Source organism: Squalius cephalus (assembly GCF_949319135.1).
Source record: "Squalius cephalus genome assembly, chromosome: 6".
Classification (NCBI taxonomy): Eukaryota; Metazoa; Chordata; class Actinopteri; order Cypriniformes; family Leuciscidae; genus Squalius; species Squalius cephalus.
Genome location: NC_137127.1, coordinates 8,576,989 through 8,596,954, shown reverse-complemented (window position 1 = coordinate 8,596,954; position 19,966 = coordinate 8,576,989). Strand labels below are relative to the sequence as shown.

The 19,966-nt window shown below is 38.9% G+C and overlaps 1 protein-coding gene across 3 annotated transcripts in view; it reads left to right on the top strand.

The window, feature by feature from the left end:
* LOC307160130 (breast cancer anti-estrogen resistance protein 1-like) overlaps positions 1-19,736 on the top strand; it is an 86,513-nt gene extending 66,777 nt beyond the window's left edge. For all 3 annotated transcript variants that reach the window (XM_079873999.1, XM_079873997.1, XM_079873998.1), the window contains 5 exons: positions 7,506-7,649; positions 11,291-11,401; positions 14,377-15,579; positions 16,587-16,673; positions 17,675-19,736. In XM_079873999.1, coding sequence (XP_079730125.1) covers positions 7,506-7,649; positions 11,291-11,401; positions 14,377-15,579; positions 16,587-16,673; positions 17,675-18,187 — 2,058 coding nt within the window. In that variant the 3' untranslated portion in view covers positions 18,188-19,736. The remainder of the gene's footprint in view (positions 1-7,505; positions 7,650-11,290; positions 11,402-14,376; positions 15,580-16,586; positions 16,674-17,674) is intronic.
* The last annotated feature ends 230 nt before the right edge of the window (positions 19,737-19,966 follow it).

Sequence of the window (19,966 nt, the reverse complement as noted above, 5' to 3'; positions counted from 1 at the left end):
TAAGCAAACTGAGGAGAAAGAATTATGTTTTTACAGTTTACAATTATGTTTTTATGTTTTTTCTGATCTTATTCCTGTCCTCCATAATCTTTATAATAAAATGTAATGTGAGAAAAGGTAAGTGGTGCTTGTTTGTGCAGAATTTGCTGCCACAATGATTTAGTAGGTAGTTGCTAGGTGGTTTAAGTGTAAGGGATTGCTTTGCCAGATTTCGTAGTGTCCTAGCAAGCAGCACTAATAAGTGATGGTTAAAACATATCTTGAAGGGACGTTTCACACCCAGCGTGGTCATGGCAGTAATGTGGGTCATGTGTCAGGGAGCTTTGGGGAGCTGTTACTGGAGATCTGTGTGGATTAGTACCGGGGGGCTCGCTGTCTCCAGGAGTCCCTCCGGCCTCCCTCCCCACCAGCCGTCCCGTCACACACCCTCACATGTGGCACATGCCACATGGTACTGGCCTCAAGCAAAGCTCATACTCACAAGTGTGGAGCTAATTAGCCACTGATTAATTCCACAACCGAGTATGAGGTTGGGTATATGGGCTATAAATCCTCACTACTACCCTTCTCTTCCATTCTGGTTTTTGGCAATTTTGCTGCCATGGCTGTTAATGTTTCAGGGATGAAGCTTCTGATCTGGGTCACCCGGCAGCCATCTTTACTTAAACCATTTAAGTTTCGAGTTTTAACTGGCCTAATTTGAAGGGTTAGCTGTATTCAAATGCTTCCAACTGAATCATGCTTTTGCAGCAGGGAAACCCTTTCCACACAATTGTTTAAAACTATATAATAAACTAAACAATATTATTTTTGTAATTTATTTTCATGTTTTTGTCATCTAAAATACTATTAATTACAGTACAACTTTATTTTAAAATGGTATTTAACTGCACTGTCATATAAACATCTGGTCAGTGAGTCAGATGATTCGGTGATTAAAACCGGTAACTTGACTGTTCACTACAGAACCTGCTCTTAGGAGTCATATGTTTATGAGTCTGACAACATTGGTCATTCGTTTTGTTTGTTTTTGCATGCAGTAATAGTGAAGACAATACAACAGATGGATGTGTTGTCTGTTTCTTGTCTTTTTTATCATATTCGACTCGGACTGCAAATCTCTTTTGCCATGGAACTGTAGATTCAGCTGCGGTGCAGTGCTGGCACTGAATATCACTGCAGGAAACACTGCATTCCAGTGAAATACACGACTTTAAAAGACTCCCCACATTAAACTTCTGCTAAAAAAAAAAACTTTAAAACAACCAAAGTCAAACCTTGACTCACTCAGGTTAACATAAAACTCAGAAGTGGACTTTCAAACCCAACTCAAAGGGATTTGGGCAAAAATTCATCCAGTACATCTGCAGATGTGGCAGAGGGAAGCTGTTCTTTGGGGGATGGCATATGTGTGTGTGTTCATGGTCCAGATGAGGCCCCACTGGCACCCACATCACAACAAGTCACAGAGCCCAGCTGAGCTCTCCACAGCCCGTGCTCACATGCCCACAGCTGGAGATGCCTCAACCCAGTGAAGGACATCTTTCACTAGGACATGATACCACCTCTAGTTAAAAGCATTATTGCAAACGTCTTTCAATAAATTGCACTTGTCCCTTCTTTTGTTTAGAAAAAAACAATGGAGTCAACAAAGTCAATGGAGCCAATCTGTAAACATTAAAATACTCAAAATAATTTATTTTCAATCAGTTTTAACTGGATAGCCACTAGATGTAAATAATATGCTTAGAATATTTGAGAAATTGCACAAAAAATACTCCTGTAGTTATATTCATTGTTAAAACTTTGTTACCACAACAATGTAATGCCATTAAACCTAATTGAGTGTAAATATATATATATATATATGTATATATATATATATATATATATTTAACAGCTTTATAATACACAACAGAAGAATATAATGTTCAGTTAGTGCTTTTATAAAAATTTTAACTTCACATTTCTCCAAATTTTTTATAAATCCTCCAAAAATTGGCCCCCATTCACTTCCTAGTGGTTCTCTGTTGCCTCGATTAAAAGAAAAAAAAGAAAAAAAGGAACAAGTCAAAATTATTGTTATTATTGTTGTAATCAACTTTGCACCACAAATGCTGTCGATTGAACATGCACTGAACTCTGAAAATTCCTTTAATATAAAAAATCCTATACATTAAAAGTTTCGCGGCTGGGTTGCAAAACCGAGGAGAAATGGATCTAAACGCAGCAGTTTTATTTAAAGAGCAATTAACGAAATTTGCATCAGGTGAAACATATGATCAAACAATGAATCATTAAAGAAAATGTTTGCTACTGGAAAGACTAAAGCCGGGTACACACGGCACGATTTTGGCCACGATTTGGTCGTCTGATCCTAGGCTAAAATCACAAGTCTTTGATTGTTAGTTTGACATGTTCACCGACAGCCAATTAATGGGCATTGATGTCAAATTCGACGAAATTCTGGCAGTGTCAGAAGGTTTGACTCCTGCAGTCCTGCAGTGTGACATCCTACGATGACCATCAAATTGTCTTCGTTTGCCATGACCAAAATTAACGTTAGAGATTTTTTTGTAGCCACCATTTCAATCCCGCGTGTAATGTAGCTCGGTCACCAAACGTGATTAACTTAAATATGGTTAATCATATTTAAAACCAATGTCGGTCACTAAACATTGATTAACCACGCGAAATCCGATCAGAGCAGTCAGACTGAAGCGGATTTCTAGAAATTTTAATATGATTTCAAACCACATTTGAATGTAACTCGAAAATGATTTGTAAAAATTTCATGTGATTTTTTTTTTGCTGTTCACACTTGCTAAATCTGAATGGATTTAAATCGGATATGCACAAAAATCTTTTTTGGACTGACAGCCGTAACAAAGCTTAAATGAACAAAATAAATCCCAAGACCGGTGCAAAATTATGGTAAAACTGAAGTGTATATCATGCCAACACGCACAGAACCCTGACCTGAACCCCCCGCTTCGCACACAGTATAGAGGACAGCTTGCTCCACAGATGGCCAAGACGAGAGAGGTGTTAGGGGGCTACGGGGGAAATTCTTATGCACAGCCACTTATATAGAGAACGAGTGTGTGAGAATATAGCGTATGTGAAGGTATGTGGAAGCCCTTCAGCGTTTGGACTTTGACCCCTCATTACGTTCCAGGCCTCTAGACGCAGTTATTTGTGGCACTGCGTTGAATCAAAGCCAAGCTTAGGGTAAACTTTGATAAATCTAACTTCACTAAACTATTGCAACCTTGAATCTGAAATATTTGGGGGATAATATTGGACTCAGTGAATGGGTTTTTAGAAAAGGTTGGGAAACTCTTTTGAAAAGGTAAACTGAAATGAATGGCTTGTGTGGAATGTGAGACTGGCTGGAATTAGGCTACATATATCAGATTACTCCATTCACAACCGTTTTTCGTTTTCTGTTTGGTGTTATTAAATTAAAAAATGACATGGTTTGAATATGGATTCTGAATTGAGTTGTTTTTGTAAGACACGTGTTTAAAATTGAAGTTATATGTGTAAATGTATAGTATGTGTATGAAGATATGGGAATACTTATAGTTGTGGATGTGTTGGGTGTGTGTATGTGGTTGGTAAATGGAACATTGTTTCATATTGTAGTGGTCTTTCAGAACTTATTTATACCTCATTGTTAAGTTTGTCTAGGAGATGTAATGTCATATACAGATCAATCTGTGACCTTAATTGTTTTAATTTCTCAAGACAGGCTTGTTAACCAATTATTGAACACAGATTGTGATGTTACCATTATCATCTGTGAGCAATTACTGACCTTACTTATGAGGTTGTACCTTGACAAGGGTTTGTTGCTGAAAATAAGCTTAGTGAGTTTGCGGTTATATTTGTCTTTTTAATGGTGTTATTGAATTAAAACAATTATTCTTGTTTCTGAGAGTTGAGGATATTTGCTGACCTCCAATATTTAAAAAACTGAAATAAAAATAGCATACATTTGAAGAGCTTTGAAAGAAAATCTTAGCATTATGTGTTTTAGAGCAAGAGTGCAAAAATGTGCACAGTGTGACAAAGATATTTGAGAAAAGCAGAACAATACAGAATTATCATTAAGATATCTGTTTAAGTATTTTTCACCGTTAAAAGTTGGTGTTTTGTTTCAAGTATGCATTTATAATGAGATCCCTCAGGATCCTCAGCATCAGGTATTCGGTTTGCAGGCATAGATTAAATTTAGTGGCATCCACGGTCCAAGGAGCCAGGCCTGGCTGGAATGTCTTCAGCAGACCTGGCTGCCTTCTTTAGAGTGGTGGCATGTGTCATTGTGTCAGCTGGGGTAAGGAGGTCACAGCTCGACGATGCAGCAGGGGGTACGGGGGCTTTTGTAAAGCAGCCTTTGCAATCTGTGCCTCTCTTCAGGGCTGAACTTAATGGCCATGTAGCTGCTGTGATTGTGACTCTTGGCCAGCTGTCATGGCGCAGGGCAATACAGTCAGACGGTCACCGCTCCCCTATTGTTTCCTTCCACACCAGGGAGTGTTTGTCTCTTTGTGACATCATCATTACAGGCACTTCACCCCTCCCCCCAGAGATTGTTTTGACAGCTGGAGGTCTGAACACACCCACTCTCTATGACCAGAGCCTTTCAGCTATATTGATGAGGGATGGATGATGGCGGTCCACCATATGTGCCATCTTCACTCCCCAGAGCAGCACTCATTGATAATTCACATTATTGATCGATGGTCATTACGGCCGGCCCTTCAGAGGCTCTCAGCGGGATGGAATGACTATTACTTAAAGCTAAGCACAGGTCTGAGAGGGCATTGAAATTAAACACAGGGTGTACTGTACTAAAGGACCACTGTGTGGGCAATATTGATGTATATATGTAGTCTCTGACAGTGACCTGTAAGCAATAACAGAATGTTATTCTATGACTGTCGCAGAGTGATATACACAGTTTGTGAACAGGCGTTTCACATTCTAACTTAGTGTATCGTGCATTTTTGCATGGTTGGAACGATGTATTGACCAATCAATATTCAGGACTGTGACTACTGTATGAATTATAGGATAGATAGATAGATAGATAGATAGATAGATAGATAGATAGATAGATAGATAGATAGATAGATAGATAGATAGATAGATAGAACTCAACTAGATATATTAATGTATGGATAGATATGTAAATAACTGTATTGATAGATTCTAACTAAACTCACCTCTGTCAGGCTAAGTGAAAGTGCAGAGTGTGACGGCACCGAAGGTCGAACAAGGAAGTGTGGAAGTGTCAGATGAAACACCTGCAGTTCATCTTAATGTGTGTGAAAGTGTGTACAGCACCGTGGAGAATGCTGCCATTTACCACAGCAGTGTCGGAGAGAGAGGTCGTGAATATGTGGATGTTCTGGAGATAGGGACAGGGTGGTCCACGGGTCACAGGGTTTATCCAATAAATCACACCAATAACGCGCTTTTACCTTCACCAACAAACAATCCGAAGGAATTTATCATCGATTTTGCAATGTCATTTGGAAAAAGAGGGCAAGAATCAGGCAGAGGGGTGAGATGGGTGAAGAGAGAGCGAGAGTGAGAAGGATGAGAATTAACAGTGACAGATTGCCAGCTTTCTTTAATGAGAACGGCTTAATTGGTTGGTTAGCAGGGATCTAAAGTGACAGTCTGTGTGAGTGGGAGAGTAAATATAAATACAAGATCTCTGGGATTTTCATTTGCCTACTGTCTTCTTTATTTATGTTGCACTTTCCGTACATGACAAGCAACACTGCAAAGTGCTGGGTAGACAGTATAGTTCTTTTAAATGCATTTTACATGTGTGCACATGTGCTTTCCATTGTGCTCGCCTTGTCGTCGCTCGTGCCTGGTTACCATAGTCACTAGATTTAATCTAACAAAGCATGAACGCCTCACAAAGAAAAGCTTCATTGAGTCTGTGTGGTTAATCAGCACTGCTCTGTCCTCCCTGACTATAAGTGAAGACTCTTGCTTATCAAAAATGAGAAATTACATTATGCACAAAATATTAAGCATATTTGAAGGATAGTTAATAATAATAAAATAAAATCTAATATCAGCCGACAAGCTTTACAGTACTGATCTAAATGTAAAACTAGAGGAAATGACAATTAAATATCAGATTTCAATTTTTTTCTTTTTATTTGGGTGTGGAATATGACATGGTCATGTGAGATTCACCCCGTACTGGGATTCTTGAGTGACCTCTACCAGACTTTGTCTGTATCCATGATGCATGTGAATAACTGTTATTATATGCGAGTAGTAACGCCAATACCCAAGGCTGGAACAGTGCGTTCCTATAGACTGGCTGGTGTGAACTGATAAAGGGAGGAAAGTGAGTGAGAATGAAAGCGCAAGTAATCTCATTAACTCAGTGTTACGAGTGAAGGCCAGCAATCATGTATAACTGGCCTGCGGGGAATCATGAAGACTACATAAAGCTCATTCCACCCAGATCATTAGAGTACACACCTCACCTGTGCAGTGCACACAAACCAATACGGCCCCCTCCATACATGTTTTATATCAAGGAGCAAATTCTTGTTTTTAAAGAGGCCAGAGTGCATTACTAACATACTCAAGCAGTAAACCTCGTAAGGCCATTTGTTACGGTGATTTTCTTCTGCTTCATGCTGAACAAAACCTCTTGACGGCGGTATAATCACTCAGAGTCAGAAATATCTGTTTTATAAAACATACGGATGCACCATATTAAAATTCTGCACTATTTTTTTTTTCAAACTAATATTTTAAATGCTGCAAGTGAATTTAAGCATTACAGCATTATAATGTAAAGTATGAACAATGGATATATTAATTTTGAGATTTGCTAAAGATTGCATTTCAAAGTGTTTTTAATCTATTTGTGTTTATAAATATTAACTTCAAGTGAGCTTTATATGACTGCAAAGGTAATCTACATAACAAATGAAAGAAATGCACAATTTAATATCCATTATAAACTAATCCGATAGTTAATAATAATAAAATCAAATCAAACTTAACAGAAAATATAAATATTAACATCATCATTTTCTGTAAAGCTGTTTTGAAACTGTGTGTATTGTGGAAAGTGCTGTACAAATAAATTTGACTTGACATGCGTTAGCTGCATTATGCTACAATCCTTGTGAAGGAGTTCGGCATCCTGAACAGCTCATCTGAGTCTGTGTTGTGATTGGTATTATGTCTCAGGCATTGTACAAATATGGGGTCGTAGCTTGTTTTCTTTTCCCAGGCTCACGCGGTCGACACAGTCCTCGAAGCGTAAGACAGAAGGTAAACATGCAGACAAAAGGGTGGCCCCTGTTCCCACGGTGACCTCTGAGACCCCAGATTTGTTGTAGTAGAGTCTGTGTTAACCTGGTGTGAACGGCACCATCAGGGCAGCATCTTTATCCTCCTTCATGTGCCCAGCCATTCCACAGTCTCATGCAATTGTTTTTTCTCTGTTTTAGGTAGTTGTTCCCACACGGGTTGGTCAAATGTACGTGTATGACATGGGGAAAAGTGAACAGGATGAGTATGACGTCCCCAGACACCTTCCACCCTCCCAGGATATCTATGACGTGCCGCCCACCCGCACCCAGTACAATCAACAGGTAAAGAGTTCACCTGATCAAACTCGGAAGAGAAACATCACATGACTCTGTGTGCACTGATGTGTTGAGGTTCATATTTACTTTAATGTCCTTGTGAAGATCATTACGCTGTAGGTTATTTGATATAGTAATTTGTGGATGAGCCAGTTGAAGAGTGTTATTGATGATAATAGCCTTTAAGTGTATCTCAGATGTCTGCAGTGTGTGTGTGTGTGTGTGTGTGTGTGATGTTTAATAATACAAGCAATGAGAATATTCTTTCTTTCTTTAGCTCCTTTTTTATATTCTTTCACTATTTTGCTTTGTTTTTGTCACTCTTTTTAATTCTCTCTTCACTTTTCTAGGCCTTTTACATGTTATTTTGGTTTCTTTCACACGTTTGTTTGTGTTTTTTTCATTTTCATTCTCTTTTTTGACTTACAAATGTTCTATTTCTTGCACTCTTGCTTTCACTCTTTCACTTTAATTTGTTCTTTCCTTTATTGTTCTTGCTTTCGGTTCTTGCTGTCTTTTCTCTCTCTTTCTGTCTTTCTTTCATTTTCACTCTTTTGCTCGCTCTTTTTTTCCTGCATCTTTATATTTCTGTTGGCTCGATGATTGCATGCCTATTTTTAGATGAGGTCATGCATTACTTGCAGTGGAAGTAGATATTTCAGTGTCTGGAGGCATTTCAAAAAGAAGGTCAGCATTGTGAGTGTGTGAAGCAGAATATCCTGAGACCGCTGTGTGCGCACACATATGTGTGCATTGTGTGTATATGAGAGAGAATGTGCTGTCAGCGAGATCAGTCCTTCAATGCAGCACACACACACACACACACAGTACACAACCCTGGGGGAGAAAGAGACAGACAAAGCCTGGCTCACGGCAAAGACCATGAATACCCAGACCACATAATTCCAGCACACGCAGCCTTCAGCACAGCCATACACAGAGAATGAGAGAAATGTGGATGAAGGCAAAGACCAGAGCACATGCTGTAAATGACAGAGCAGTGGATTAAACAGGGCAGATAAGATGAGGCACATCACTCGTCATTTTGTGGCCAAAACACAACATTAGAAGTAATGTAAAAACACAAATGGTGTAAAACAAACATAAACTTAGATTGAACTGTGGCTGATAATAACATTGTGTATTGACACAGTTCAATACCAGTGTCAATGATGCAAAATTCGTCTTCAAAATTATGAAACAAAGTCAATTCAGCTATAAAGCAAAACATCATTTACTGTAGCTCAATTCAGTTCAAGTTTTGTTCTCATCCAATAGTGTCAGTGCGGTCAAATCTCTCAATTTTTCATGCCGACAAGAAGCCAAAGCCAAAACACTTTCTTCCCAAAATTGCTCCAAATATTCATTGTAACAAATCACCGTCTCTCAGATACAGAGCGAAAAACACAATCGTTTAATCAAATGGAGCTGGCAGAGCGCTGCTGGATGCTCAGTGAGAGGTTTTGGTATTCATGGTTTCTCCTGCCTCCGTCTCTGGCTGCAGGCTCTCCTGGGGGCGCACAACAGATTGAGAGCCATTGTTTGGCCAACATTATAAATGCTAATGGCGTTTGTGTAAGGATGTGTGTGTATGTGTGTGATTGGAGCAGTATTGATAGAAGTATAGAGTGGACATGACTTCAGAAATCTTTTTTCTGGAAATGTTTATGCCATTACAACCCTTAGAGGGCAGTTTGTGAACCGCTGGTTTAAATTTTGAATGCATATAAGTATTAAAATAAAATGTACTATTGAAATTTACCAGTCCCTAAGTGTGTGTGACACTATCTCAGACAAGATTAGACTTTAATCCAAATTCCCTTGACCTCATTTCACCCATTTCAAATGCAGTAGTGGAAAAATCCAACTTTTACTGCTAGCACTATTAAACATTTATTGGGTTTTAATTTAAACCTACTAACATTCTGTGGGCCTGTGTGTGTGTGTGTGTGTGTGTGTGTGTGTGTGTGTGTGTGTGTGGTTATTTTTTCTTGTTTGTACCAGTTGAGCTGCTGGCATTATGTGATATTTATATCAGTCGTCACAGGTTTGACAGAACATTGGGACAGGAAGTCACACTTCATTTATGGCACATTCTGAAACTCGAGTCAGTGCTGTTTTTGTATTGATGAGAGTGCATAGAGTACGTAGCTCTGTCATATACATTATAAAAACGATAAAATCTGTAATAGCTAAATGTCGGGAGGTTTATTTAACTATAGCTTGGGGGCAAATTTGTGCTCAAAAATGAGCTAAATCTGACAAAAACCTCTTGTTAGAGATATCCGATGACATCCACTAATATAGATTGATTTAGTTAAATAAATCCTATTATCATTTAAAAAAAAAAATAAAAAAAAAAAAAATAATAATAATATATATATATATATATATATATATATATAATTTTTTTTTTTTTTTTTTTTTTTAGGGGAAGTGGTAGGGTTAAGTTTGGGGTAGTTACTAGTATTTACATTTACATTTATGCATTTGGCATAATCACATTTATGCAAAGCGACTTACATTGCATTTCAAGGTACACATTTTACATTCCTATCAGTTCTTGATATGTATTTATGATTAGCTTTACATAAAAAAAAAAAAGTTAATTAATAATATGCCCTTATTTAGATGATATATATCAGACTCAGCCTGACCACAGAGCCACTGAACAGGTAGCAGAAAGAGAGGGATGGTGGGTGAAGGTGGAGGTCAGCATCTCTGCAGCACTGCTGATTTCCTCCAGCTGTTCCTGTCTGAGATTGTGCTCCTGTAATCTCTCCACATCAGTGGGAGTGTGTCCTCTATTGTGTATACCTGTGTTCTCTCTGACATGCACAAAAAACTATGGACAGAAGGAAGAGGGAGAAAAAGACAAATAGGGCTTTCGCACTGGGTTATAGGAACTCAGTTATAGGAACTCGCCACCAGAACAAAATTTTCCCCTTGGGCAATTTTCCTGGTTGCATTTGCACTGCCAGTAGGAACTCTGAAGTGACTTTAGCCCGGCCAAAGTCATTTAAGCACGGTATTCAACGTCAACTTGGTTGAGGTTGAAGGACTTTGTGATCAGATTTTGTTGTGTGTTCAGTTTCGTGATAACAGGGATTGAATGTAGACATACAAGTTATGCATTTAAAAAAGAGCAAAAAGGAGGGCTAAGAGATTAAATCTCCTACGACAATGTACAGTGCTACATATCATTGAGGCTGAGAAAAGAACACAATGCCACAGACAAAGGCGACAGGTAAATGCTATCTATCGCTGTCTTCCATGTTCATAGAGTTAATTCGTGGAGTAAGTACAGTATATGTAAACTGTATTTACGTGGCTTTTTAAAAATGGCAGGTGCCAGTGTAGTGCCGATTCTGTGACCCACCGAATTGTGTGACCCCTGGGCCGTGCTTAGACATTGCAGACATATTAAACTGCATTCAACTAACACAAATTGTTTTATTAAATGGCTCTTTCCTTTTCAGGTCAAATCTACGTATAGTCACTGATTTATTCTGTTGCAAGATTAATTATGTCATTATACTGACATGATCTGACATTCTTCTGTCTTAATTGTGTATTTAATTCATTTATTTAACTAGTAAATTAGTTTTATGTCTTTCTGACCCTGTTCCTTTTTCACTGGGCCACAGGTTTATGATACTCCTCCAATGGCAATGAAAGGCCCACCCAGTAGAGATGGTCAGGAGATCTATGACACTCCACCTAGTGTGGACAAGAGCCAGCTGCACTACCAACAAACGGTAACAATTATTCTTTGTCTCCATGCATGACTGATACAAATCAATTACACTCTAGTTTTATGTACACCTTTGATTTGGACATTAATGGGGGTTGCCGACGCTTACAAAAAATAAGTATACTTAAAGTTAATTTTAAGTATACTAATATCAATGTACTAGAAGTATACTTGTAAGTGTACTGTTTCAAAACTACTTAGAACTAAATTAGCCTACTTATAGTGAATAAAAGTATACTTTTAAGCATACTGTAAAGTGTAACAATAGTAAACTTTGAGTACACAACTAGTTTTTGCAACTATACTACAAGTGAACTTATAGGTATACTTTACTAGTCGAATACTTTAGTTTATGAAAGTACACTTTGAAGTAGACTCTGTAAACTAGTTTAGTAGTTTTATACTGCAGGCATACTTGTAAGTTTTCTTTAAGCAAACTTAACATCGTACTTATATCGTACTTAACATCGTACTTACTATTTATATATTATCTTTGCACTTTAAGTACACTGTTATGTTCCTATTTAGGTATAAATATTTATATTTGAAATATATCTTTAATTGTACTTTAACTCTTTCCATTTTAAAAACATTTTATTCTAGCTTCATGCATCCTTTTTATCAACACTTGAATGTGGGTAAGTTTCATAAAAAAAAAAAAAATTCTACATTTTAAACAAAAAGCAGAGAAAATAGCATTTTTTTCAAAGACTACGACCTCATCGGATTCAGAACGATGATCAAAACATAGATGGAGTAGATCGAGTCCATCAACACGCCAAAGCTTCACTGTCGTTTCCTCTCCATGGGTTCGACATTTAATTTGGTAACGTTTGCAGTTTTTAACTTGTATACTGATTAATGTTTTATGACCACGTTATTTTACATAACGTGTAAAATCACTTGTTTCTGCTTATTTTTCACCTGTGTTTTGATCAGGAGATTCTGTATTAGAAGATGTGTAATAGCGCCCCCTACTGTATAACAGTGAAAACATGGATAGCCTGAAAATTCTGTCAATGGTCAAAATAGTCCAAAGTTAAGTAGATTTGAAGTAAATTCCTATGACTACACAGAAATTCAAATACTCAGAATTAGGAACATATCTGTTTTCTTTATAAATCAATATTTTCAAACAATGGAAGTTTATAAGACAGTATGTAAAAAAAAGTATTTAATAGGCTACTCAATCAAAAGAGTTAACACAACTACCAAGCCAAGTATACTTAGAATACTTAATTATACTTTTAAGTATATTTCGATCAAAAGATTGAGTACAAGTATAAGCCAAATATACTTTTCTACTTTTCTGTCAGTATAAGTCAAGTGCAACAACACGCACAACCTTGAGGCGGATGGGCTACAACAGCAGAAGACCCCACCGGGTACCACTCATCTCCACTACAAATAGGAAAAAGAGGCTACAATTTGCACGAGCTCACCAAAATTGGACAGTTGAAGACTGGAAAAATGTTGCCTGGTCTGATGAGTCTCGATTTCTGTTGAGACATTCAGATGGTAGAGTCAGAATTTGGCGTAAACAGAATGAGAACATGGATCCATCATGCCTTGTTACCACTGTGCAGGCTGGTGGTGGTGGTGTAATGGTGTGGGGGATGTTTTCTTGGCACACTTTAGGCCCCTTAGTGCCAATTGGGCATCGTTTAAATGCCACGGCCTACCTGAGCATTGTTTCTGACCATGTCCATCCCTTTATGACCATCATGTACCCATACTCTGATGGCTACTTCCAGCAGGATAATGCACCATGCCACAAAGCTCGAATCATTTCAAATTGGTTTCTTGAACATGACAATGAGTTCACTGTACTAAAACGGCCCCCACAGTCACCAGATCTCAACCCAATAGAGCATCTTTGGGATGTGGTGGAACGGGAGCTTCGTGCCCTGGATGTGCATCCCACAAATCTCCATCAACTGCAAGATGCTATCCTATCAATATGGGCCAACATTTCCAAAGAATGCTTTCAGCACCTTGTTGAATCAATGCCACGTAGAATTAAGGCAGTTCTGAAGGCTAAAGGGGGTCAAACACAGTATTAGTATGGTGTTCCTAATAATCCTTTAGGTGAGTGTATATTTCTGAGAAGTACATAAAAAGTAGACTGACTGAAAGTATACTTTCTTATTTTTTAGTTTAAAAGAAGTATAATAATAGTACACTTGAATAAACTTCTTTTTCGTAAGGTGAGATCTGAATTCCCCGAAACAAAAACAAAACCAAAAAATTACAGAATACATTCGGATTAGGCTCTGTAAGCAATTTCAGTCATTTTGCTAGCTTTAGTCAGACTTAGCAAATTAATTTTCCACTCACTTCAAACACATGTTGCCCCTCTAAAACTCTGCCCACTACTGATCCATCTCAGCTAACCCAATGAAAGTAAAAACTAGAGTGTAAATTAATTCACAAGCAGAAAGAATTTCTGATCGGGTTAGGTTAGAGGAATATTTAATGTAAACTGTTAAAAAAAAAAAAAAAAAGCACTTGGAGCCCCTTCAAACAAGTATTTATTTAGCAAATGCTGTGTATACCTTAAATTAGTTCTAGCCATCTCGTTACCATTTGGGTTATTGACCAATTTTAGAAATATTAAAGGTAGATTTTGGACATATATTGGATATTTAATTGTTCCAATATTTAATATATTTAAATGCTCCTTTCCGCTTTTTTTACATTTAGATAACCTTTTCTATCATCTTATGCGTACTTGCACTTGATCTTTAAAAACACTAATCGTTTAATAAGTTAAATGTAATCTTTAGCAAAAAAAAAAAAAGAAAAAAAAAACATTAATTTTTATACTGTACTGTTTGTGGTTCCTAAATTCACTTGTAACATTTAAAATGATTGACAAATTATCAACAGCATCGGAATGTTAATATCAGGACATCCCTAATGAGTTTGGTTTTGATTATACCAGGCTAGTTTTGGTAAACACATTGTTCCTCTTTACAGGTATATGACATTCCTCCATCTGTCAGCAAAGATGTTCCAGATGGTCCAATCAGGGAGGAGACGTACGACGTTCCTCCTCACTTTGCCAAGATGAAGAGCCTAGAGAATCAGAACCAGGCCTTTACGTCTCAGATCCCTGGCGGTCCCGAGCCTCCCATACCAGAGGACGTGTATGATGTTCCTCCACCTCGGCAGCCTGAGGGCCAGGAGATCTATGACATCCCTGCCAGCCTGCGGAAGAGTGGCCTACAGGACCACCACCCTGCAGATGTGTATGACTTCCCCCGCGAGCGGCCGTCAGTTGAAGAATCGGGTGACTACATCTACGATGTGCCTCCTCAGGTGGTGCGTGACGCAGCGGCCACAGAGGAGCTAACGGTCAGCTTCAAACGCCTGTCGGCGTCCAGCACAGGAAGCACTCGAAGTAACCACTCCACGTCCTCTCTGGACATGGTGCCGGTGCGTGAATCTTCTGGGCCGGGTCGCCTGCTGCTCTTGGATCTGGACCAGGCCATGGAGCGGCTGACCCGTCATCAACAGGCCGTAGAGAGCTCCGTGTCCCTCCTAATGTCATTCATCAGTGGGAACTGGCGCAGCCCCACTCCGATGGAGTCCAACCTCCCTGCCATCCGACAGGCCGTGGACCGCATTCGCGTGGCGGTCCGGGACCTGCTGGAGTTCGCTAGAGGTGCCGTGGCCAACGCCACCCAGGCCACTGACCGCACGCTGCAGACCAAGCTTGGCAAGCAGGTGCAGAAGATGGAAGAGGCCTTCCAAGGTCTGGTGAGGTACAGTCAGGCACTGGACTCTCTGGGCTGGTCCCCCGCAGCCTTGATGGCACCATCTACAGGCACCGGTGGGGACGACCTAGACCGGCTGGTCATGTGTGCCCGCGGCGTGCCCGATGACACTAAGCAGTTAGCATCGTTTCTCCATGGTAATGCCTCTTTGCTCTTCAAACGGACAAACAAACAGCAGCAGCTACCATTACCACCCGTTCCCCATACTCCAGACATGCTGGGTCAGCTGACCAACAACAACAACATCTCAGCCTATCAGTCAGGCACACCTGAACGGGGCAACATCCAGTCCCGCCCGTTACCCTCCCCTCCCAAATTCTCAGCTGAGGAAGAGACTCCAGACAGGCCGCACGAGACGACAGAGGAAGGTTGGATGGAGGACTACGATTATGTCCATTTACAGGTACGCTAAAAATTAAATCATCCCAAAATGTTAATTTGTTTCCTTTTGAGAACAAGATCCAGGTGTATGTTCTCAGCCAGCAATATGATCATTGATCTGCGTGTCGACCCTATGTGGGCTCTACCTGTAATCCCCACTGTGTCGAGCCTCAGACCTTCTCATCAATCACTGTGATTGCATGTGCAGAACTGCTTTTCCTCAAAGCCCACATACATCTTTCTTTAGCACCAGCTGTTATGCGTCTGCTGTGTGTTCTGTCAAAAGTTTTGCTGAAACTGTGCAGATAAGATCAATTCTGTTCAGTCACACAGATATCTCTTCATCTTTCAGATGTCATGCAAATTATATTTGTTATTATAAACTGTATGATAATTTAGTATTTTAAAAAACAATGTACATCTGTATTATTTATATATTTCTATTTATTTAATATATTGCAAAAATAGTATGTGAAAGCTGTGACTTAACTGGACAGACCATATTGGCTCATTTCTGCTACATTTTTTTTTTTACCTACAATAATTGTGCAATTTAACTATCAAAGATATAAATACAGTATATATCTTTTTGTTTGCAAGTCGCCTTTGAAAATGCAGTTGGCTGAAAAATCAGAGGGGGCACATATGACTTCTGTAATTTCCACAACTGAAAATGGCTGAGTTTCACTGTGATATTTTACTGCCACCCAATGGATTGAATGGAAACTTGTCAGTGCACATTGTTTGAAGTCAAAGAATGGATGGATGGGATGCACATGCACTTTTGTTGTTTTTTAAAGAATGGTGGGAACAGTTGCATGTCGGTTGTGACTTCATGTAATAGCAAAGGCTTATCTTATGAATATGAATTTGGTTATGCACAAATAATTTAACATGATCTTGTTCTTTTTTAATCTAATCAAGTTGACACATTTTTTAACATGCATTACAAACTGTAATTCACCCATCTATTCATAGACAGTAAATTATTTATTCATAAAAAAAATTTATTTTAACTTTCTATTACAGGGTAAAGAAGAGTTTGAAAAGAACCAAAGACAGCTGATGGAAAAAGGGAGCATCAAACACAATAAGACTGTGCTGGAACAACAACAGGTATGAGACTATAGTTGCTATAGTATTGAAGACATGTATGGTAACACTTTACAATAAGGTACATTAGTTAACAGCATTAGTTAGCATGAACTAATAATGAACTGGACTTGTTAACATTAGTTAATGCATTGTGAACTAACACGAACAAATAATGAACAGCTGTATTTTTATCAACTAATGTTAACAAAGATTAACAAATACAGTAACAAATGTATTGCTCATGGTTAGTTCATGTTAGTTAATACATTAACTAATGTTAACTAATGAACCTTATTGTAAAGTGTTACCACATTTATTTACATACTTAATGCTTACTTGCTTACAAAGCCACTTGTTGGGCCTTTGAAACATTTAGCTGAGCTTCAGCTTTTTAACATTAGCATTGTTTGAATTTTAGAATCTGTATTTTTTTTATATACATTTATTTCCATACATACGTATACTGTAAATTTTACAAAAATAAATGTATGATCAAACAATAATTTAAAGAGTTGAAAGAGCCCTGTTATATCACATACCAACCACATTATACACCACATTTTTATTTATTTATTCCATGACATATACATAATTTAAAGTGATAGTTCACTCAAAAATGAAAATTCTGTCATCATTTACTCACCCTCAAGTTGTTCCACACCTGGATGAATTTCATCTTCTGCTAAACACAAAAGAAGATATATTGAAGAATATGAGTAACCAAACAGTCAATGGGGTCCATCAACTGTTTGGTTACCGACATTCTTAAAAATATCTTCTTTTGTGTTTAGCAGAAGAAAGAAATTCATACAGTTTTGAAACAACTTGAGGGTGAGTAAATGATTTTTGGGTAAATTATCCTTTTAACTATACAGATGTCATTACTTATACCTACACAAATATTACATTTTATATAAATAAACATTTTATTATTCATCTATTTATTTATATATGTACAATGTTCTTTATTGTTCATCTGTTAAATGCAATATTATTCACTCGTGTCCCTAACCCTACAACAGCTGAAGCAGTTTGAGCGACTGGAGCAGGAAGTCTCTCGGCCAATCAACAATGACATTTCGGGCTGGACTCCGCCCTCTCAGTACCCTCAGACGCCGCGCAGTAAGCTGTGCATGGGCGACCGGCAGCTGCTGCTCTTTTACATGGAGCAGTGCGAGGCCAACATCACCACGCTCACCAACGCCATCGACGCGTTCTACTCCTCCATCAACAACAACCAGCCGCCCAAAATCTTTGTTGCCCACAGCAAATTCGTCATCCTCAGCGCTCACAAGCTCGTCTTTATCGGAGACACGCTCTCCAGGCAAGCCAAGTCTCCCGAGGTGCGCAACAGGGTGGCCCAGCACAGCAACACGCTCTGCGACAAGCTCAAAGACATTGTGGTGAGCACCAAGACCGCAGCCCTGCAGTACCCCTCGCCAGGGTCCGCCAGAGACATGACCGAGAGGGTGCGGGAGCTCGCGGGCTGCACACAGCAGTTCCGCATGGCACTAAATCAGCTACTGGCCATGTGAGTCAAGGGGTGAACGGGCCACAGAGCCTCTTTTAAACTCACTGGACAAACGTACCCTGTGCCATGAGCTTTTTATCTCCAAAAAGGACAAAATGTTTAATGGGCAGAGCCATTGGTTGTAAATGAATCATTGTAAATATTTAAGTTGCTGTATGTCGGGGACAATGTAATGGGACGAACACAAACATTTGAGAAACTTTTTGAACAATGGAGGAGAAAGAGATGGAACATATCTAAAGAGTAGATTTAAGACATTATGCATTATTATAGCTAAACTGTAATTATTGCTCTGATTATTATAATTGTCATCATTATTATTATTATGAGATGCTGACTAAAGGTGTTTAAAATTTTAAACGTGTATGTAGAAGTACAACCATTTCCATCAAAGATCAGATTTTTTTTTAATGAATTGTGCCTGTTGGAAGCAAAAATGGTGTTTAATGTTTATCCTCTTGCTGTTGTTCAAAGAGGCTGGGACAGTGTGAATGCAAAGCATGCTGGGAGTGAGCCGATTGACAGACGGGCTGCGTTTAAGTCCATTTTTTTAGGCCCTTCCCTCGCTATCTTCCCTCCATCTTGCTCACTCGGATGCACGTCATTGCTTGCGTTGCACGAGTGCCCACTACTGGCGGAACCCTTGCAATGTGTTTAAATGAAACGCCATAAGCCCTTGATCACTGGAATCCGCTATGGAGCTGATTTATTAATTACAGTTTTTTCCTTATCAGTTTGTTTTTCAGACCATTCTATAGGCCTGTATGTATGCTTGGGCCGTTGGAGAAAATATATAAAAATTACACAAACAAAAATGATAATACAATAAACTGTGTAACAAACAGTCAGCTTAAGTTAGCTACAAGTATTATGCGGTTAAATGTCAAAATAAATCCAATGTGTGGGATGGGGGTAAATTAAGCGTGATGTGCTGTGACATCACAATCATGTTGCATTATGGTCTATGGATCTGCCTGAAGAGAACATAATGAGTAGACTCGCTCCCTCAGTCAAAATCGAGGAGGCGAGGGTCTGTCCAAATAATCTTCCCTCGTCCACTTGACGAAGTTGAACGCACTTCAAAATGGCGGTGGGGATTCCTCAGAGGGGAAGTGCTTATAGGGATATATCTAAAGTTAAACGCAGCCATTCTTCTTATTTACTGTGAGAGTTCAGATGACCCAGATGTACCAATGCAACGCGACAAAAGCAGTGGAGAACACATCATCCAATTTGGACCACTTTATAAAACAAGCGTAGTGAAAAATCAGGAACATTTTCTGACAATTTCATGCCTGTAAGCTCCACGAATGCCTGCTCATAGCTGTCCCTCTCTGGCATGTTTTAGGGAAGTTTGAAACCTTATCATGATATTGTTTGAGATCTGATTATGTTCAAGAGAAGAGTCAATATTCAGTCCTTCAGCCTCTTTTGACCTCGACTGTAGTGCCACTTCCTGCTGGACAGGTGCATCGTGGCAACAACGTCCCGAGAGTTGCTGATTTCATTTCTGTCTCCGAGATCTCAGATATCGCATCACATCCAACATAGACTGAGGCGTGCAGTGCACAAGTGTACTATATCCAAAACCAGCTTCCTCCAATGCATCTGTTTCTGAATGGAGACCTGAACCACCTGCCTCAACCTCCCTCGCCTTGTCTTCTAGCTCCCTGTTGGTTGTATTCTAAATTTAAGAATATGTCAGAAAAAGTAGTTTAATGAAACTTATTAAACTTTTTAAGTACTGCAACATGTTGTTGTGCATATAGTCAAAATCCTTATC